Source organism: Panthera onca, chromosome C1 (assembly GCF_046562875.1).
Source record: "Panthera onca isolate mPanOnc1 chromosome C1, mPanOnc1 haplotype 2, whole genome shotgun sequence".
NCBI classification, from domain to species: Eukaryota; Metazoa; Chordata; class Mammalia; order Carnivora; family Felidae; genus Panthera; species Panthera onca.
In genome coordinates this window covers 142,950,164-142,969,370 of record NC_138346.1, presented here as the reverse complement: position 1 = coordinate 142,969,370, position 19,207 = coordinate 142,950,164, and the positions used below count along the sequence as shown (strand labels likewise).

Sequence of the window (19,207 nt, the reverse complement as noted above, 5' to 3'; positions counted from 1 at the left end):
TGTGATGCCTCCTGCTTTGGTCTTCTTCTTCAAAATTACTTTGGCTATTCGGGGCCTTTTGTGGTTCCATATGAATTTTAGGATTGCTTGTTCTAGTTTCGAGAAGAATGCTGGTGCAATTTTGATTGGGATTGCATTGAATGTGTAGATAGCTTTGGGTAGTATTGACATTTTGACAATATTTATTCTTCCAATCCATGAGCAGGGAATGTCTTTCCATTTCTTTATATCTTCTTCAATTACCTGCATAAGCTTTCTATAGTTTTCAGCATACAGATCTTTTACATCTTTGGTTAGATTTATTCCTAGGTATTTTATGCTTCTTGGTGCAATTGTGAATGGGATCAGTTTCTTCATTTGTCTTTCTGTTGCTTCATTGTTAGTGTATAAGAATGCAACTGATTTCTGCACATTGATTTTGTATCCTGCAACTTTGCTGAATTCATGTATCAGTTCTAGCAGACTTTTGGTGGAGTCTATCGGATTTTCCATGTATAATATCATGTCATCTGCAAAAAGCGAAAGCTTGACTTCATCTTTGCCAATTTTGATGCCTTTGATTTCCTTTTGTTGTCTGATTGCTGATGCTAGAACTTCCAGCACTATATTAAACAACAGCGGTGAGAGTGGGCATCCCTGTCGTGTTCCTGATCTCAGGGAAAAAGCTCTCAGTTTTTCCCCGTTGAGGATGATGTTAGCTGTGGCCTTTTCATAAATGGCCTTTATGATCTTTAAGTATGTTCCTTCTATCCCGACTTTCTCAAGGGTTTTTATTAAGAAAGGGTGCTGGATTTTGTCAAAGGCCTTTTCTGCATCGATTGACAGGATCATATGGTTCTTCTCTTTTTTTTTGTTAATGTGATGTATCACGTTGATCGATTTGCGAATGTTGAACCAGCCCTGCATCCCAGGAATGAATCCCACTTGATCATGGTGAATAATTCTTTTTATATGCTGCTGAATTCGATTTGCTAGTATCTTATTAAGAATTTTTGCATCCATATTCATCAGGGATATTGGCCTGTAGTTCTCTTTTTTTACTGGGTCTCTGTCTGGTTTAGGAATCAAAGTAATACTGGCTTCATAGAATGAGTCTGGAAGTTTTCCTTCCCTTTCTATTTCTTGGAATAGCTTGAGAAGGATAGGTATTATCTCCGCTTTAAATGTCTGGTAGAACTCCCCTGGGAAGCCATCTGGTCCTGGACTCTTATTTGTTGGGAGATTTTTGATAACCGATTCAATTTCTTCGCTGGTTATGGGTCTGTTCAAGCTTTCTATTTCCTCCTGATTGAGTTTTGGAAGAGTGTGGGTGTTTAGGAATTTGTCCATTTCTTCCAGGTTGTCCAATTTGCTGGCATATAATTTTTCATAGTATTCCCTGATAATTGTTTGTATCTCTGAGGGATTGGTTGTAATCATTCCATTTTCATTCATGATTTTATCTATTTGGGTCATCTCCCTTTTCTTTTTGAGAAGCCTGGCTAGAGGTTTCTCAATTTTGTTTATTTTTTCAAAAAACCAACTCTTGGTTTCGTTGATCTGCTCTACAGTTTTTTTAGATTCTATATTGCTTATTTCTGCTCTGATCTTTATTATTTCTCTTCTTCTGCTGGGTTTAGGCTGCCTTTGCTGTTCTGCTTCTATTTCCTTTAGGTGTGCTGTTAGATTTTGTATTTGGGATTTTTCTTGTTTCTTGAGATAGGCCTGGATTGCAATGTATTTTCCTCTCAGGACTGCCTTCGCTGCATCCCAAAGCGTTTGGATTGTTGTATTTTCATTTTCGTTTGTTTCCATATATGTTTTAATTTCTTCTCTAATTGCCTGGTTGACCCACTCATTCGTTAGTAGGGTGTTCTTTAACCTCCATGCTTTTGGAGGTTTTCCAGACTTTTTCCTGTGGTTGATTTCAAGCTTCATAGCATTGTGGTCTGAAAGTATGCATGGTATAATTTCAATTCTTGTAAACTTATGAAGGGCTGTTTTGTGACCCAGTATATGATCTATCTTGGAGAATGTTCCATGTGCACTTGAGAAGAAAGTATATTCTGTTGCTTTGGGATGCAGAGTTCTAAAGATATCTGTCAAGTCCATCTGATCCAATGTATCATTCAGGGCCCTTGTTTCTTTATTGACTGTGTGTCTAGATGATCTATCCATTTCTGTAAGTGGGGTGTTAAAGTCCCCTGCAATGACCACATTCTTATCAATAAGGTTGCTTATGTTTATGAGTAATTGTTTTATATATCTGGGGGCTCCGGTATTCGGCGCATAGACATTTATAATTGTTAGCTCTTCCTGATGGATAGACCCTGTAATTATTATATAATGCCCTTCTGCATCTCTTGTTACAGCCTTTAATTTAAAGTCTAGTTTGTCTGATATAAGTATGGCTACTCCAGCTTTCTTTTGGCTTCCAGTAGCATGATAGATAGTTCTCCATCCCCTCACTCTCAATCTAAAGGTGTCCTCAGATCTAAAATGAGTCTCTTGTAGACAGCAAATAGATGGGTCTTGTTTTTTTATCCATTCTGATACCCTATGTCTTTTGGTTGGCGCATTTAATCCATTTACATTCAGTGTTATTATAGAAAGATACGGGTTTAGAGTCATTGTGATGTCTGTATGTTTTATGCTTGTAGTGATGTCTCTGGTACTTTGTCTCACAGGATCCCCCTTAGGATCTCTTGTAGGGCTGGTTTAGTGGTGACAAATTCCTTCAGTTTTTGTTTGTTTGGGAAGACCTTTATCTCTCCTTCTATTCTAAATGACAGACTTGCTGGATAAAGGATTCTCGGCTGCATATTTTTTCTGTTTAGCACACTGTAGATATCGTGCCAAGCCTTTCTGGCCTGCCAAGTTTCAAAGGAGAGATCAGTCACGAGTCTTATAGGTCTCCCTTTATATGTGAGGGCACGTTTATCCCTTGCTGCTTTCAGAATTTTCTCTTTATCCTTGTATTTTGCCAGTTTCACTATGATATGTCGTGCAGAAGATCGATTCAAGTTACGTCTGAAGGGAGTTCTCTGTGCCTCTTGGATTTCAATGCCTTTTTCCTTCCCCAGTTCAGGGAAGTTCTCAGCTATAATTTCTTCAAGTACCCCTTCAGCACCTTTCCCTCTCTCTTCCTCCTCTGGGATACCAATTATGCGTATATTATTTTTTTTTAGTGTATCACTTAGTTCTCTAATTTTCCCCTCATACTCCTGGATTTTTTTATCTCTCTTTCTTTCAGCTTCCTCTTTCTCCATAACTTTATCTTCTAGTTCACCTATTCTCTCCTCTGCCTCTTCAAGCCGAGCCATCGTGGATTCCATTTTGTTTTGCAATTCGTTTAAAGCGTTTTTCAACTGCTCGTGACTGTTCCTTAGTCCCTCGATCTTTGTGGCAAGAGATTCTCTGCTGTCCTGTATACTGTTTTCAAGCCCAGCGATTAATTTTATGACTATTATTCTAAATTCACTTTTTGTTATATTATTTAAATCCTTTTTGATCAGTTCATTAGCTGTTGTTATTTCCTGGAGATTCTTCTGAGGGGAATTCTTCCGTTTGGTCATTTTGGAGAGTCCCTGGCGTGGTGAGGACCTGCAGTGCACTTCCCCTGTGCTGTGGTGTATAACTGGAGTTAGTGGGCGGGGCCGCAGTCCGACCCGATGTCTGCCCCCAGCCCACTGCTGGGGCCACAGTCAGACTGGTGTGTGCCTTCTCTTCCCCTCTCCTAGGGGCGGGATTCACTGTGGGGTGGCGTGTCCCGTCTGGGCTACTTGCACACTGCCAGGCTTGTGTTGCTGGGGATCTGGCGTATTAGCTGGGGTGGGTAGGCAAGGTGCACGGGGGCTGGAGGGGCAGGCTTAGCTCGCTTCTCCTTAGGTGATCCCTTTAGGAGGAGCCCTGTGGCAGCGGGAGGGAGTCAGATCCGCTGCCAGAGGTTTGGCTCCGCAGAAGCACAGAGTTGGGTGTTTGCGCGGAGCGAGCAAGTTCCCTGGCAGGAACTGGTTCCCTTTGGGATTTTGGCTGGGGGATGGGCGGGGGAGATGGCGCTGGCGAGCGCCTTTGTTCCCCGCCAAGCTGAGCTCTGCGTCCGGGGGCTCAGCAGCTCTCCCTCCCTTTGTCCTCCAGCCTTCCCGCTTTCCGAGCAGAGCTGTTAACTTATGACCTCCCAAACGCTAAGTCGCGCTTGCTGTCGGAACACAGTCTGTCCGGCCCCTCCGCTTTTGCCAGCCAGACTCGGGGGCTCTGCTTGGCCGGCGAGCCGCCCCTCTGCCCCGGCTCCCTCCCGCCAGTCCGTGGAGCGCGCACCGCCTCGCCGCCCTTCCTACCCTCTTCCGTGGGCCTCTAGTCTGCGCTTGACTCCGGAGACTCCCTTCTGCTAATCCTCTGGCGGTTTTCTGGGTTCTTTAGGCAGGTGTAGGTGGAATCTAAGTGATCGGCAGGACGCGCTGTGGGCCCCGCGTCCTCCTACGCCGCCATCTTCCCAACATCAGGAGATTTTTGATAACCGATTCGATTTCTTCGCTGGTTATGGGTCTGTTCAAGCTTTCTATTTCCTCCTGATTGAGTTTTGGAAGAATGTGGGTGTTTAGGAATTTGTCCATTTCTTCCAGGTTGTCCAATTTGCTGGCATATAATTTTTCATAGTATTCCCTGATAATTGTTTGTATCTCTGAGGGATTGGTTGTAATCATTCCATTTTCATTCATGATTTTACCTATTTGGGTCATCTCCCTTTTCTTTTTGAGAAGCCTGGCTAGAGGTTTGTCAATTTTTTTTTTTTTTTTTTTTTTTTTTTTTTTTTTTTTTTTTTCAAAAAACCAACTCTTGGTTTCGTTGATCTGCTCTACAGTTTTTTTAGATTCTATATTGCTTATTTCTGCTCTGATCTTTATTATTTCTCTTCTTCTGCTGGGTTTAGGCTGCCTTTGCTGTTCTGCTTCTATTTCCTTTAGGTGTGCTGTTAGATTTTGTATTTGGGATTTTTCTTGTTTCTTGAGATAGGCCTGGATTGCAATGTATTTTCCTCTCAGGACTGCCTTCGCTGCATCCCAAAGCGTTTGGATTGTTGTATTTTCATTTTCGTTTGTTTCCATATATGTTTTAATTTCTTCTCTAATTGCCTGGTTGACCCACTCATTCGTTAGTAGGGTGTTCTTTAACCTCCATGCTTTTGGAGGTTTTCCAGACTTTTTCCTGTGGTTGATTTCAAGCTTCATAGCATTGTGGTCTGAAAGTATGCATGGTATAATTTCAATTCTTGTAAACTTATGAAGGGCTGTTTTGTGACCCAGTATATGATCTATCTTGGAGAATGTTCCATGTGCACTTGAGAAGAAAGTATATTCTGTTGCTTTGGGATGCAGAGTTCTAAAGATATCTGTCAAGTCCATCTGATCCAATGTATCATTCAGGGCCCTTGTTTCTTTATTGACTGTGTGTCTAGATGATCTATCCATTTCTGTAAGTGGGGTGTGAAAGTCCCCTGCAATGACCACATTCTTATCAATAAGGTTGCTTATGTTTATGAGTAATTGTTTTATATATCTGGGGGCTCCGGTATTCGGCGCATAGACATTTATAATTGTTAGCTCTTCCTGATGGATAGACCCTGTAATTATTATATAATGCCCTTCTGCATCTCTTGTTACAGCCTTTAATTTAAAGTCTAGTTTGTCTGATATAAGTATGGCTACTCCAGCTTTCTTTTGGCTTCCAGTAGCATGATAGATAGTTCTCCATCCCCTCACTCTCAATCTAAAGGTGTCCTCAGATCTAAAATGAGTCTCTTGTAGACAGCAAATAGATGGGTCTTGTTTTTTTATCCATTCTGATACCCTATGTCTTTTGGTTGGCGCATTTAATCCATTTACATTCAGTGTTATTATAGAAAGATACGGGTTTAGAGTCATTGTGATGTCTGTATGTTTTATGCTTGTAGTGATGTCTCTGGTACTTTGTCTCACAGGATCCCCCTTAGGATCTCTTGTAGGGCTGGTTTCGTGGTGACAAATTCCTTCAGTTTTTGTTTGTTTGGGAAGACCTTTATCTCTCCTTCTATTCTAAATGACAGACTTGCTGGATAAAGGATTCTCGGCTGCATATTTTTTCTGTTTAGCACACTGTAGATATCGTGCCAAGCCTTTCTGGCCTGCCAAGTTTCAAAGGAGAGATCAGTCACGAGTCTTATAGGTCTCCCTTTATATGTGAGGGCACGTTTATCCCTTGCTGCTTTCAGAATTTTCTCTTTATCCTTGTATTTTGCCAGTTTCACTATGATATGTCGTGCAGAAAATCGATTCAAGTTACGTCTGAAGGGAGTTCTCTGTGCCTCTTGGATTTCAATGCCTTTTTGCTTCCCCAGTTCAGGGAAGTTCTCAGCTATAATTTCTTCAAGTACCCCTTCAGCACCTTTCCCTCTCTCTTCCTCCTCTGGGATACCAATTATGCGTATATTATTTCTTTTTAGTGTATCACTTAGTTCTTTAATCTTTCCCTCATACTCCTGGATTTTTTTATCTCTCTTTCTCTCAGCTTCCTCTTTTTCCATAACTTTATTTTCTAGTTCACCTATTCTCTCCTCTGCCTCTTCAATCCGAGCTGTCGTGGTTTCCATTTTGTTTTGCAATTCGTTTAAAGCGTTTTTCAGCTCCTCGTGACTGTTCCTTAGTCCCTTGATCTCTGTGGCAAGAGATTCTCTGCTGTCCTGTATACTGTTTTCAAGCCCAGCGATTAATTTTATGACTATTATTCTAAATTCACTTTCTGTTATATTATTTAAATCCTTTTTGATCAGTTCATTAGCTGTTGTTATTTCCTGGAGATTCTTCTGAGGGGAATTCTTCCGTTTGGTCATTTTGGATAGTCCCTGGAGTGGTGAGGACCTGCAGGGCACTTCCCCTGTGCTGTGGTGTATAACTGGAGTTGGTGGGCGGGGCCGCAGTCCGACCTGATGTCTGCCCCCAGCCCACTGCTGGGGCCACAGTCAGACTGGTGTGTGCCTTCTCTTCCCCTCTCCTGGGGGCGGGATTCACTGTGGGGTGGCGTAGCCCGTCTGGGCTACTTGCACACTGCCAGGCTTGTGGTGCTGGGGATCTGGCATATTAGCTGGGGTGGGTAGGCAAGGTGCACGGGGGCAGGAGGGGCAGGCTTAGCTCGCTTCTCCTTAGGTGATCCCTTTAGGAGGGGCCCTGTGGCAGCGGGAGGGAGTCAGATCCGCTGCCGGAGGTTTGGCTCCGCAGAAGCACAGAGTTGGGTGTTTGCGCGGAGCGAGCAAGTTCCCTGGCAGGAACTGGTTCCCTTTGGGATTTTGGCAGGGGGATGGGCGGGGGAGATGGCGCTGGCGAGCGCCTTTGTTCCCCGCCAAGCTGAGCTCTGCGTCCGGGGGCTCAGCAGCTCTCCCTCCCTTTGTCCTCCAGCCTTCCCGCTTTCTGAGCAGAGCTGTTAACTTATGACCTCCCAGACGCTAAGTCGCGCTTGCTGTCGGAACACAGTCCGTCCGGCCCCTCCGCTTTTGCCAGCCAGACCTGGGGGGGCTCTGCTTGGCCGGCAAGCCGCCCCTCCGCCCCGGCTCCCTCCCGCCAGTCTGTGGAGCGCACACCGCCTCGCCGCCCTTCCTACCCTCTTCCGTGGGCCTCTCGTCTGTGCTTGGCTCCGGAGACTCCGTTCTGCTAATCCTCTGGCGGTTTTCTGGGTTATTTAGGCAGGTGTAGGTGGAATCTATGTGATCAGCAGGACGCGTGGTGAGCCCCGCGTCCTCCTACGCCGCCATCTTCCCTCCCTACCAAGAATTCTCAATAAATTTAAATGGCTGTTGCTAAAACAGGGCTTAAAAATATACAGCACCAAACAAATACTAGAAAAGAAGAAAGATCACAAAGACATTACATATAAATGTAAAAAAAAATCATAAGACAACTACAGATCAATATTTACCCTGAACAAAGATGCAAAAATTCCAAATACAATTTTAGCAGATCAAATCCAACAATATTTTGTAAAGACAATTTATCACAACCAAGTGGGATTATCTCAGGAATGCAAAGTTGGTTTAACATTCAAAAATCAATGTAATTCACCATATCAGACTATAAAAGGAACACTACATGATCATTTCAGTAAATGGAGAAAAAGCATTTGACAAAATCCAAAATCTATTTCTTTTAAACTCTAAGCAAATGAGGAAGATAAAGAAACTTCCTCAATCTGATAAAAGCCATCTACAAAAGCCTACAGTTAACATATTTAATGTTTCATCCCTAAGATCAGGAAAACAAAAATATACGTTCACCACTTACATTCAAATTTGTACTCAAGGTATTGGCCAGTTGTAATAAGGCAAGAAAAAGAAATAAAGGCATCCAGATTGGAAAGAAGAAGTGAAAGTGCTTTAATCAGAGTTAACATCCTCATTCACATTACAAAATCTAATGTAATCTAAAAAAATAAAAACAACAAAACCTACCAAAACAACAAGTTTAGCAATGCAGCAGGATATATAAGGCAATACAGTTCAATCAAAGCCTCAGTAAGTGTTTTTGTGGAAATTAACAATTTGTTTTAAAATTCATATGGGAATCCTGAGAAACTTAACAGAAACCCATGGGGGAGGGGAAGGAAGAAAAAAAAAAAAAGAGGTTAGAGTGGGAGAGAGCCAAAGCATAAGAGACTCATAAAAACTGAGAACAAACTGAAGGTTGATGGGGGGTGGGAGGGAGGGAAGGGTGGGTGAAAGGGTGGGTGATGGGTATTGAGGAGGGCACCTTTTGGGATGAGCACTGGGTGTTGTATGGAAACCAATTTGACAATAAATTTCACATATTGAAAAAAAAAAAAAAAAAAAAAAGAAATGTTCCAAATTAGGCATTTTAGGAAAGGTATAGGTTATTTTTTCAAAATATTCTTCCCAGTTTAAAAAAAAAATAAAATCTTTTGCATTAAAATAATTAATTAATTAATTAATTAAATAAAATAAAATTCATATGGGAATGTTAAGTTCCAAAAATAGTCAAAATGGAGAACTAAGTTGGAAGATTAACACTATCTCATTTTAAGATGTATTATAAAGTTACACTAATCAAAAGTGTACTGTATTGGCATTAAGACAGAAAACACACCAATGGAACAACTAATTTTTGACATAAGTGCAAAAATATTTAAGTCAAGAAAGGGTAGCCTTTTCAACAAATGGTACAGGAACAATTAAATACGCATATTCAAAAAATGAATTTTGATCTATACTTTGCTCCATATACAAAACTAACTCCAAACTGATGAGATCTAGGGGTGTCAGGGTGGCTCAGTCAGTTGACTGAGCCTGAGTTGACTGGGCCTGATTTAGGCTCAGATCATGATCTCACAGTTCGTGAGCTCCAGCCCCACATCAGGCTCTATGCTCACAATTCAGAGCCTGCTTGGGATTCTCTCTCTCTCACCCTCTCTCTTTCTCTGTCCCCTCCCACTCACGCTGTCTCTCTCTCTCTCTAAAAATAAACTTAGGGGCGCCTGAGTGGCTCAGTCGGCTGAGCATCCAACTTCAGCCCAGGTCATGATCTCGCAGTTTGTGAGTTCGAGCCCCGCGTCGGGCTCTGTGCTGACAGCTCAGAGCCTGGAGCCTGCTTCGGATTCTGGGTCTCCCTCTCTCTCTGCCCCTCCCCTGCTCATGCTCTGTCTCTGTTTCAAAAATAAATAAAACATTTAAAAATAAACTTAAAAAACACCGCTTTAAAAAAAAAAAGGGATCAGACCTAAACAAAACTTTATAAAAAATCTTCTGTAAAAAAATACAGGTATCAAGCTATCTGACCTTGAGTCATCAAAAGGACAATCCATAAAAGAACAATTTCAAACTGGACAATCAAAATTTACAACTTCATCAAAATTTACAACAAAAGATACTGTTAAGAGAATGATAAGCCACAGACTAGGAAAAAATATTTCAAAACATATTATGTGAAAAGAATTCATATTCCAAATGTTCAAGGAACTCTTAAAATACAATAATAAGAAAGCAAACAAGCTAATTTTAACAGGCAAAAAATTCAAACAGACATTTTATCAAAGAAGATACATCAATGGCAAATAAGCACATAAAAAGATGCTCAACACCATTAGGAAAATCAAATTAAAACTACAAGATACCAGGGGCCTAGGTGGTTTAGTCAGTTGAGCGTCCAACTTTGATTTCAGCTTGGGTCATGATCTCAATGGCTCGTGGGTTCGAGACCTGTGTCAGCCTCTGTGCTGAGAAGGGATTCTCTGCCTCTCTCTCTCTGCCCCTCCCCTGCAAGTGCTGTCTCAGTCTTTCTCAAAAATAAACTTCAAAACAACACAAAAAAACTACAAGATACCAATATATGTTAGCTAAAATTAAAGACTATACCAAGTATTGGCAAGGATGTAGAGGAACTGAAATTTTCATATACTGTTGGTGGGAATGTGAAACGTATAGGCCCTTTGGAAATAGTTTGGCAGTTAAATGTTCACCTATCATATAAACCAGCCATTCCAATTCTAGGTATTTGCTCAGGAAAAATGAAGCATTCGTCTATCTGTACAAAGGTCTGCATACAAGTATTTACAACATTTCATAATAAAGAGTGAATAAACTAGCATATATCCATACTATACAATACCACTAAACAAGTAAAAAAAATGAACTATTCACACACACTACAACATGGATGAATCTCAAAATAATCATGCTGAGTAAACTACACCAATAAAAAAAGTGCATACTCTTATTATTCCATTTCTATAAAATTCTAGAAAATGCAAACTAATCTACATAACTGTAAGAGATCAATGGCTGCCTGGGGATGCAAAGGAGAATAATGGATATGTTTGTCTTGCCTTTGGTGATTATTTCACAGATATATACATATGTCAAAACCAATCAAACTGCACACAAATATGTGTAGTTTATTATGTCAATTATATATGAAAAAAAGCTGTTAGAAGTTATGTTCTTATCTTAAAGCCAATGGTAGTATACATCTTGACTGAACACAAAAGGGGGCTCTTCCAATGATTCTTTTGTAGCTGAAGCCCAAAATAGATTCTGATAATAATATAGTGAAGGGACACACAGGGTCCAGAGTATACATTGCTAACAAATGACTATTCTATTTCATGCCCATTAAGAGAAAAAGATACTGCCTTCTATGAGTAAACTGAATGAAGAGATTTCCTACTCTAAACCATAAATCAACCATCCACCCTAAATTAAATTACTTTACAAATTAACCAAAGGTGCTACTTATAGAGTTTAAATCAACGATGGCAGTTTTGGGGCACCTGGATAGTTAAGCATCCAACTGTTGATCTTGGCTCAGGTCATGATCTCACAGTTCGAGAGTTCAAGCCTCGTGCTGGGCTCTATGCTGACAGCATGAGCTTGTTTGGGATATGGTCTCTTCCTCTTTTTGCTCCTTCCCTGCTTACACACACACACACACACACACACACACACACACACACACACACTCACTCACTCTCTCTCTCTCTCAAAATAAACTTTAAAAAAATAAAAATAAAAATGGTAGTCTTATTTGCCTTAACAAAATTCTAAAATTCAGTAACAATTTAGGGAATTTGCTATATTAACAAAAAACATCTCTAAAGCTATCTGAGCCAGGAGGAAATTTTAATACAACTTTATAAGACCAACTCCTCCAAAAAAGACGTGAATACTTTTGTTAAGTAATTTTGACAAACAAGGAGACGAAAACTAGAAAATAAACATTCTAAAAAAAGTAAATTTTGATTATGGCATATATACATAAATGAATGGCTGAGTTCATATAATTGCAGAGAGAGAAAAGCCAAGCAACCTCACTCACCTATTTTGTTCCTCCAGTTTAGCCAGGAGTTCTAAGTCGTCTGGACTCAACTGTGAAGGGGAAGATGGTGAAAGGGCTGGCGTGGATAGTGTGGTAGATGAGGATGTAGTGTGTAATGAGGCAGATGGACTTGCCACCTGACTGGCCATCTGACTGACTGTATGTGATACTGTGTTCTTCACCCATGAGAGAGTAGAACTCAGCTTTTCTGCAACCTTGTCTGTCGCCACCTACAAATAAAAATTAAAGTTGAAAATATTTTAGTTTTACTACATTTATTACCAAGAACTTGGTAACCCTGTTAAGTTTTACTTAATAACCACCATCACAATATTTTCTTTGAGGTGATAAAGGTAACACCTACTTTACCAATGATTAGCCTAACATTAGCTTTTGGGAAATATTTATTTCAATTCTGCAATGTGAACAAACTAGAACAGTGTTTTCGAAACTACAGATTGAAACTCATCAGGAAGTAATACAATCTACATGAGAAATAAAACCAGCATTTTTGAAAAATGAGAAAGAACAGGGGCACCTGGGTGGCTCAGTCAGTTAAACATCTGACTGTTGATTTCAGCTCAGGTCACGATCTTGTAGTTGTGAGATCAAGCCCCGTGTCAGGTTCTGTGCTGGGTGTGGAGCCTGCCTAAGATTCTCTCACCCCTTCCCTCTGCCAATACCCTGCTAATGTGCAAGCGCTCTCTCTCTTACAAAAAAAAAAAAAAGGAAAATAACAAAAAATATCAGTATCAATATATACTGTCTTATGAAATTGTTTCAGTTACATGTGTGTATTAAAACTACATACTACATGTAGATATAATTTATGAGCGTACTGAGTTGGGATATAAAATGTATTCTGTAGGGACACCTGGGTGGCTCAACTGGTTGAGCGTTTCACTCTTGATTTCAGCTCAGGTCATGATCCCCAGGTCGTGGGATCGAGCCTTGCACAGGGCTCCACGTTGAGCCTGCAGCCTACTTGAGATTCTCTGCTCTCTCCCTCTGCTGCCCCCCACCCCAATTTAAAAAAAAAAAAATGTATTCTGTAGTCAAAATCATTTGAAAGCCAAGGATTAAAATATGTCCATTTGGTGATAAGGATAGGAGAATGCTGTAACATTACTAATAATAAAAACTGGGTTTGCTTAGCATAAGAAGTAATGAGACTCATGACATCTGTCTTCAAACAACAACAGAGTATTTTTAAAAAAGAGAGACGTTTTCTAGAGAACAAAATTATGATAAATGGTTGAGTTAGCAGAGTGGGAAAGATGCAAAACACAATTTTCACATAGTTGGAACTACTCAGAAATAGAATGGCATGCCTAGAAAGAGGAGACATTCCCATCACTGGCTAAAATAAAGCAGTAGTTATTAACAGCCAAACATCACAAGTTTAAGATAACTTTCTAAGTAAGCAACCAGAACTTAAAAAGCCCTTAAGATCTCAATCTCTCTTTACCCAAAGGATACAAAAATGCTGATTCGAAGGGGCACACAGACCCCAACGTTTATAGCAGCACTATCAACAATAGCCAAAGCATGGAAAGAGTCCAAATGTCCATTGACTGATGAATGGATAAAGAAGATGAGTTATAGAGAGAGAGAGTGGAATATTTCTTGATGATCAAAAAGAATGAAATACTGGGACAGGCAGCCACCACGATGGACGTGTTCCTCACGATCAGTTGCCACAAGACCACCATCTTCATGGACACCAAGGAGTCGACTACCATGTTTGAGCTGAAGCGTACCGTCGAGGGTATCCTCAAGCAGCCGCCCGGTGAGCAGCAGCTGTACAAGGATGACCAACTTCTGGATGATGGCCAGACACTGAGAGAGTGCGGCTTCACCAGTCAGACGGCAGGGCCACAGGCCCCAGCCACCGTGGGGCTGGCCTTCAGGCAGATGAAGCTTTCAAGGCCCTGCGCATGGAGCCCTTCTCCAGTCCACCCAAGCTGCCCGATGTAATGAAGCCACAGGACTCAGGAAGCAGCGCCAACAAACAAGTGGTGCAGTGAGAAGGCCCCTGGCCCATCCCCAGTGCCCCCCCACCAATAAAAGAGATTTGGGTGTCAAAAAAAAAAAATGAATGAAATATTGTCATTTGCAACAATGTGGATGGAACTAGAATGTATTATGCTAAGTGAAATAAGTCAGAGAAAGACAAATAGCACATGATTTCGTTCATATGTGGAATTTAAGAAACATAACTGATGAACATAGGGTAAGGGAAGGAAAAATAAGATAAAAACAGAGAAGGAAGCTAACCAGAAGAGACTCTTAAATACAGAGAACTGACGGTTGCTAGAAGGGTACTGGGTGGGTGATAGGCATTAAAGAGAGCACTTGTTGGGATGAGCACTGGGTATTATTGTAAATGATGAATCATTAAATTCTACTCCTGAAACCATTATTACACTATATGCTAAGTAACTTGGATTTAAATAAAATTTAAAAAAAAGAAATAGCAAGTGTTGGCAAGAATGTGGAGGGAAAAGAACCCTTGTACGCGGCTGGCATAAATGTCAATTAGTGCAGCCACTGTGGAAAGCACTATGGAGGTTCCTCAAAAAATTAAAAACAGAAACACCAAATGATGCAGAATCCCACTTCTAGGTACGTAACCAAAGAAAATTAAAACAGGAGGGGCACCTGAGTGGCTCAGTCGGTTAAGCATCTGACTTCAGCTCAGGTCATGATCTCACCACTCGTGAGTTCAAGCCCTGCATCGGGCTCTATACTGACAGCTCAGAGCCTGGAGCCTGCTTCAGATTCTGGGTCTCCCTCCCTCTCTGCCCCTCTCCCACTCACACTCTGTCTCTTTCTCTCACAAATAAGTAAACATTAAAAAAAATATATTTAAAAAAATTAAAATATTTAGAAAATTAAAATAGGATAAAAATATAGATGTAAAAAAAACTACCTCTGATATTCAGTGCATTACACATATGTCCACATATTCATAAATCATGCCCAACTCCTAAGCAGATTCAGCTGCAAAATAAAATACACAAATAATATTCAAACATGCCATTACTTCACTAATGAAAAACAATGTAAATAAAAGCCATATTTGAATACCTATGTAACACTAAACATTCTTAATGACATGAGTTTACAATATAAGGTGTAATAGGCTTTTTAAGGGACTGTATTTTCTAAAAACTATCATAAAAAGAACTGCTTGATTATGAAGTACTTAGACATATAAAAGCTAAAAAACTATGAAGTGCTTTTATGTGCTCTGACAAGATCTTAAATTTTGTAACTAAATGGCTAAAGCACTGCCAATTATTTTCGGAATCAACATATTCTCATCTAATCTTAGTTATATATACCAATTCATACACACAGAAATTAAAACACCAAGACATAGGGGCACCTGGGTGGCTCAGTCAGTTGGCATCTGACTTTGGCTCAGGTCATGATCTCACAGTCTGTGAGTTCATGCCCTGCGTTGGGCTCTGGGCTGACAGCCCAGAGCCTGCTTGAGATTCTGTGTCTTCCTCTCTCTCTGCCCCTCCCCCATTCATGCTCTGTCTCTGTCTCAAAAATAAAAATAAACATTAAAAAAAAAAAGACACCAAGACATAAATTCTACCCAGATTATTTTAGCAAATACTATTCTCTTCATAGGTTGTCCAAGGGTTTTCTTACCAGAATACACAGATAACTCTTTCTACCCCTCTGCCCCCATTTCCTCCACCACAACCCAGCAGGAAAATTTGATGTAAGGAAAAGATAAAATGGAAAAGGGATTCTAAGGTCATAGTTAAGCAACTCAATATGACACTGGAACTTCTAAGACAAAGATTTGATTACAAGTGCTGAAAAGGGCCAAAGTTTTATTAACCTAAGAACACTTGTCTGGGAATGCAAGCTGGTGCAGCCACTCTGGAAAACAGTATGGAGGTTCCTCAAAAAACTAAAAATAGAACTACCCTATGACCCAGCAATTGCACTACTAGGCATTTATCCAAGGGATACAGGTGTGCTGTTTCGAAGGGATACATGCACTCCCATTTGTATAGCAGCACTATCAACAATAGCCAAAGTATGGAAAGAGCCCAAATGTCCATCAATGGATGAATGGATAAAGAAGATGTGGTGTATATATATATACAACGGAGTATTACTCGCCAATCAAAAAGAATGAAATCTTACCATTTGCAACTACGTGGATGGAACTGGAGGGTATTATGCTAAGTGAAAATAGTCAGAGAAAGACAAAAATCATATGACTTCACTCATAGGAGGACTTCAAGAGACAAAACAGATGAACATAAGGGAAGAGAAACAAAAATAATATAAAAACAGGGAGGGAGACAAAACAAAAGAGACTCATAAATATATGGAGAACAAACTGAGGGTTACAGGAGGGGTTGTGGGAGGGAGGATGGGCTAAATGAGTAAGGGGCACTAAGGAATCTACTCCTGAAATCATTGTTTCACTATATGCTAACTAATTTGGATATAAGTTTTAAAAAATAAAAAATAAAATTAAAAAAATAAAAATAAAATAATAATAGGGGGGAAAAAAGAATACTTGTCATTTTCAGTAACTCATTTTAGAACTTACTTCTCTTAGAAACAGTATTATAGAAGGGATAAGGGGACTCTTTCTGTTGAGGGAAGAATCCCCAATAAAGACAAGAAGGATACAGTAGGGGACCCAAGGAAAAGAAGCATAGGGCAGATCATTTAGGTTTCCAGGCAAAAGAAGTCCTTGACAGTGCATGGACCAGTGCACAGCTTCTCAACCCAAAAAGCCAGACAGGAACCAAAGACTAATTTAGCCAGTCTTCCTTTAAAAGGTCAGAGCCGTCCATGGTAGGTAACAAGATAACCTACTATAATTTGCAATCCTACTGATTTTTTCTACATAAATACAACTACAAATTCAGTTGTAAAGATGGCACTAATTTGTATCTCTAAATCACAGTAATCAGAAAACCTGACGTAAAATTTACAGGAAAATGTTAACCTTTAATGATACCAACCATTAATTTCAAATATACTTACAACATTCAAAAATTAATACTTCACATTTTCATTATATAAAAGTTCTCTACCAGAGTTAATTGTAGAAAAGGCAAAAAATTCCTATTTTTTGCTTTCATTTATTAAAACAAACAAATTTACCATACCCCTTCTGCATACTGTAGCAACAGGCTTCCATTTAAAAAGTTTGGTATAAAAATAAAAAATAAAAAAAATAAAAAATAAAAAAATAAAAAATAAAAAGTTTGTAATAACCAAGAGCACAATCCTGACATCCTTTCAACCTTGCTGAAATTCAGCTAAAATGAGATTCAATCTAGAACTACTGAAGGCTCAACAACTCATCTTCAAATGTTAAATACTTAAATATAACTGGAGTATTTAATTGCAGTTGTACTTTGATAAAGTTTCATACTCATGGTTCCAGAAATTCCATAGGGCTCATTTTTCATATATCATCATGTTCTATTTTTCTTTTAACTCTACAGTACTTTTCTAAATCTCTACCCTACCACCTCTAAATCTCCTTCCCTCATCCTATGGTAAACTGAGGTCATGAACACATAATAAATCTGACAATGCCATTACATCACAAAGTTCCTGTCTACCTCATAGAGGAGTTAAGCACTTACTTTTAAATATGAACATCTTTTGAAAAGGTTAAAACCATCATTATAAACGTTTAGTAATCAGGCACAAATGACCACATATTGTAGGATTCCATTTAGATAAAATGTCCAGAATAGGCAAATTCAGAGACATAAAGTATATCAGTGGCTTCAAGGGGCTAGGAGAATGACATAGGTAGGATTTATTTTTGGAAAGACAAAATGCTCTGGGATTCTACTGTGGTGATGGTTACACAACCATGTGAATATACTAAATGCCACTGAACTGCACACTTTAAATGAGTGGATTTATAGTATGTGAATTATATCTCAGTTTTAAAAGGGCTTAGTAAATCTCAGAAAACTACATAACATATGATTCCAACCATACAAAAAAAGGCAAAATGATGGGGACAGTAAAAAGATCAGTAGTTGTTAAGGTTTGGGGAGGGATGAACAGGCAAAGAGCACAGAGGATTTTTAAGGTGGTAAAAATACTCTGTATAATACCATCATGATGGATATTTGTCATTACACACTTGATCAAATCCATACAATGCACAACACTAAGAGTGAACTCTAATGTAAACTACAGACTTTGGGTGATTATGATGTGTCAATGTAGGAACATGACACATAAACCACTCCGTTGGGGAAGGCTGATAAAGGGGGAAGCCAAGCGTGTTGGAGGGCAGAAAGTGTACGGGAAATCTCTGTACTTTCCACTCAATTTTGCTGTGAATCTAAAACTGTTCTTAAAGAAAAAGTAAAATCTTAATAATAAAGTTTAGTAGGAATCTTATAGATTACTACAATATTTGAATAGTATATCCCATGAAAAACAATCATGGTTCCTCTATTGCTCTGTATTTTATTAGAAGTTATAAGGATACTCTTGAGGAACCTGGGTGGCTGAGTCGGTGAAGTGTCCGACTGTGGCTCAGGTCATGACCTCGCAGTTCATGGGTTCAAGTCTCGCGTGGGGTTCTGCGCTGATGGTATGGAGCCTGCTTGGGATTTTCTCCCTCTCTGCCCCTCCCCTGCTTGTGCAAAATAAATAAATAAAAACGTAATAAAAAAAAAAAGTTATAAGGATACTCTTAACTGCCAGTAATAACTATTTTTATTTAATTTTTATTCCAGTATAGTTAACATAGTGTTATATTGGTTTTAGGTGTACAATATAGTGATTTAATAATTTTGTATGTTAGTGCTTATCAACATAAGTAGCTCTTAATCCTCTTTACCTATTTTACCCATACACCCCCACCCACCCCCACTCTGGTAACCCGGTTGTTCTTGAGTCTATTTTTTGTCTTCTTTTTTCCCCTTTCTTCATTTGTTTCTTAAATTCCACATGAATGAAATCATATGCTATTTGTCTTTCTCTGACTTATCTCACTTTGCATTATACTCTCTAGCTCCATCCATGTCACTGCAAATGGCAAGACTTCTTTTCATGGCTGAATAATATTCCAGTGTGTATACATATGTATATATGTGTATACATATATGTATACATAAACATCTTTTTGTGTTAGTGTTTTCATATTCTTTGAACAAATACCCATTACTGGATCATATGGTAGTTCTACTTTTATTTTTTAATTTTTTTTAATGTTTATTTTTATTTTTGACAGAGAGCAGAGATATAGTACAAGCAGTGGAGGGGCAGGGAGAGAGGGAGACACAAAATCTGAAGCAGGCTCCAGGCTTTGAGCTGTCAGCACAGAGCCCAACATGGGGCTTGACCCCATGAAC

The 19,207-nt window shown here is 39.6% G+C and overlaps 1 protein-coding gene and 1 pseudogene across 16 annotated transcripts in view; one reads left to right on the top strand and one right to left on the bottom strand.

Moving 5' to 3' along the window:
* Positions 1–19,207, bottom strand: part of EVI5 (ecotropic viral integration site 5) — a 248,899-nt gene that overhangs the window by 177,964 nt on the left and 51,728 nt on the right. For 10 of the 16 annotated variants that reach the window (XM_078451660.2, XM_078451654.2, XM_060626123.2 and 7 more), the window contains one exon: positions 11,829–12,058. The exons of 1 other annotated variant lie outside the window; for it this stretch is intronic. In XM_078451660.2, the coding sequence (XP_078307786.1) occupies positions 11,829–11,977 (149 nt within the window). In that variant the 5' untranslated portion in view covers positions 11,978–12,058. Of the gene's footprint in view, positions 1–11,828; positions 12,059–14,760; positions 14,832–16,984; positions 17,003–17,235; positions 17,383–19,207 lie in introns of those variants that run through there. 5 more of the 16 variants (XM_078451656.2, XM_078451658.2, XM_078451657.1 and 2 more) reach the window with 4 other exon arrangements.
* On the top strand, positions 13,418–13,855 carry LOC132673455 (elongin-B pseudogene; annotated as a pseudogene).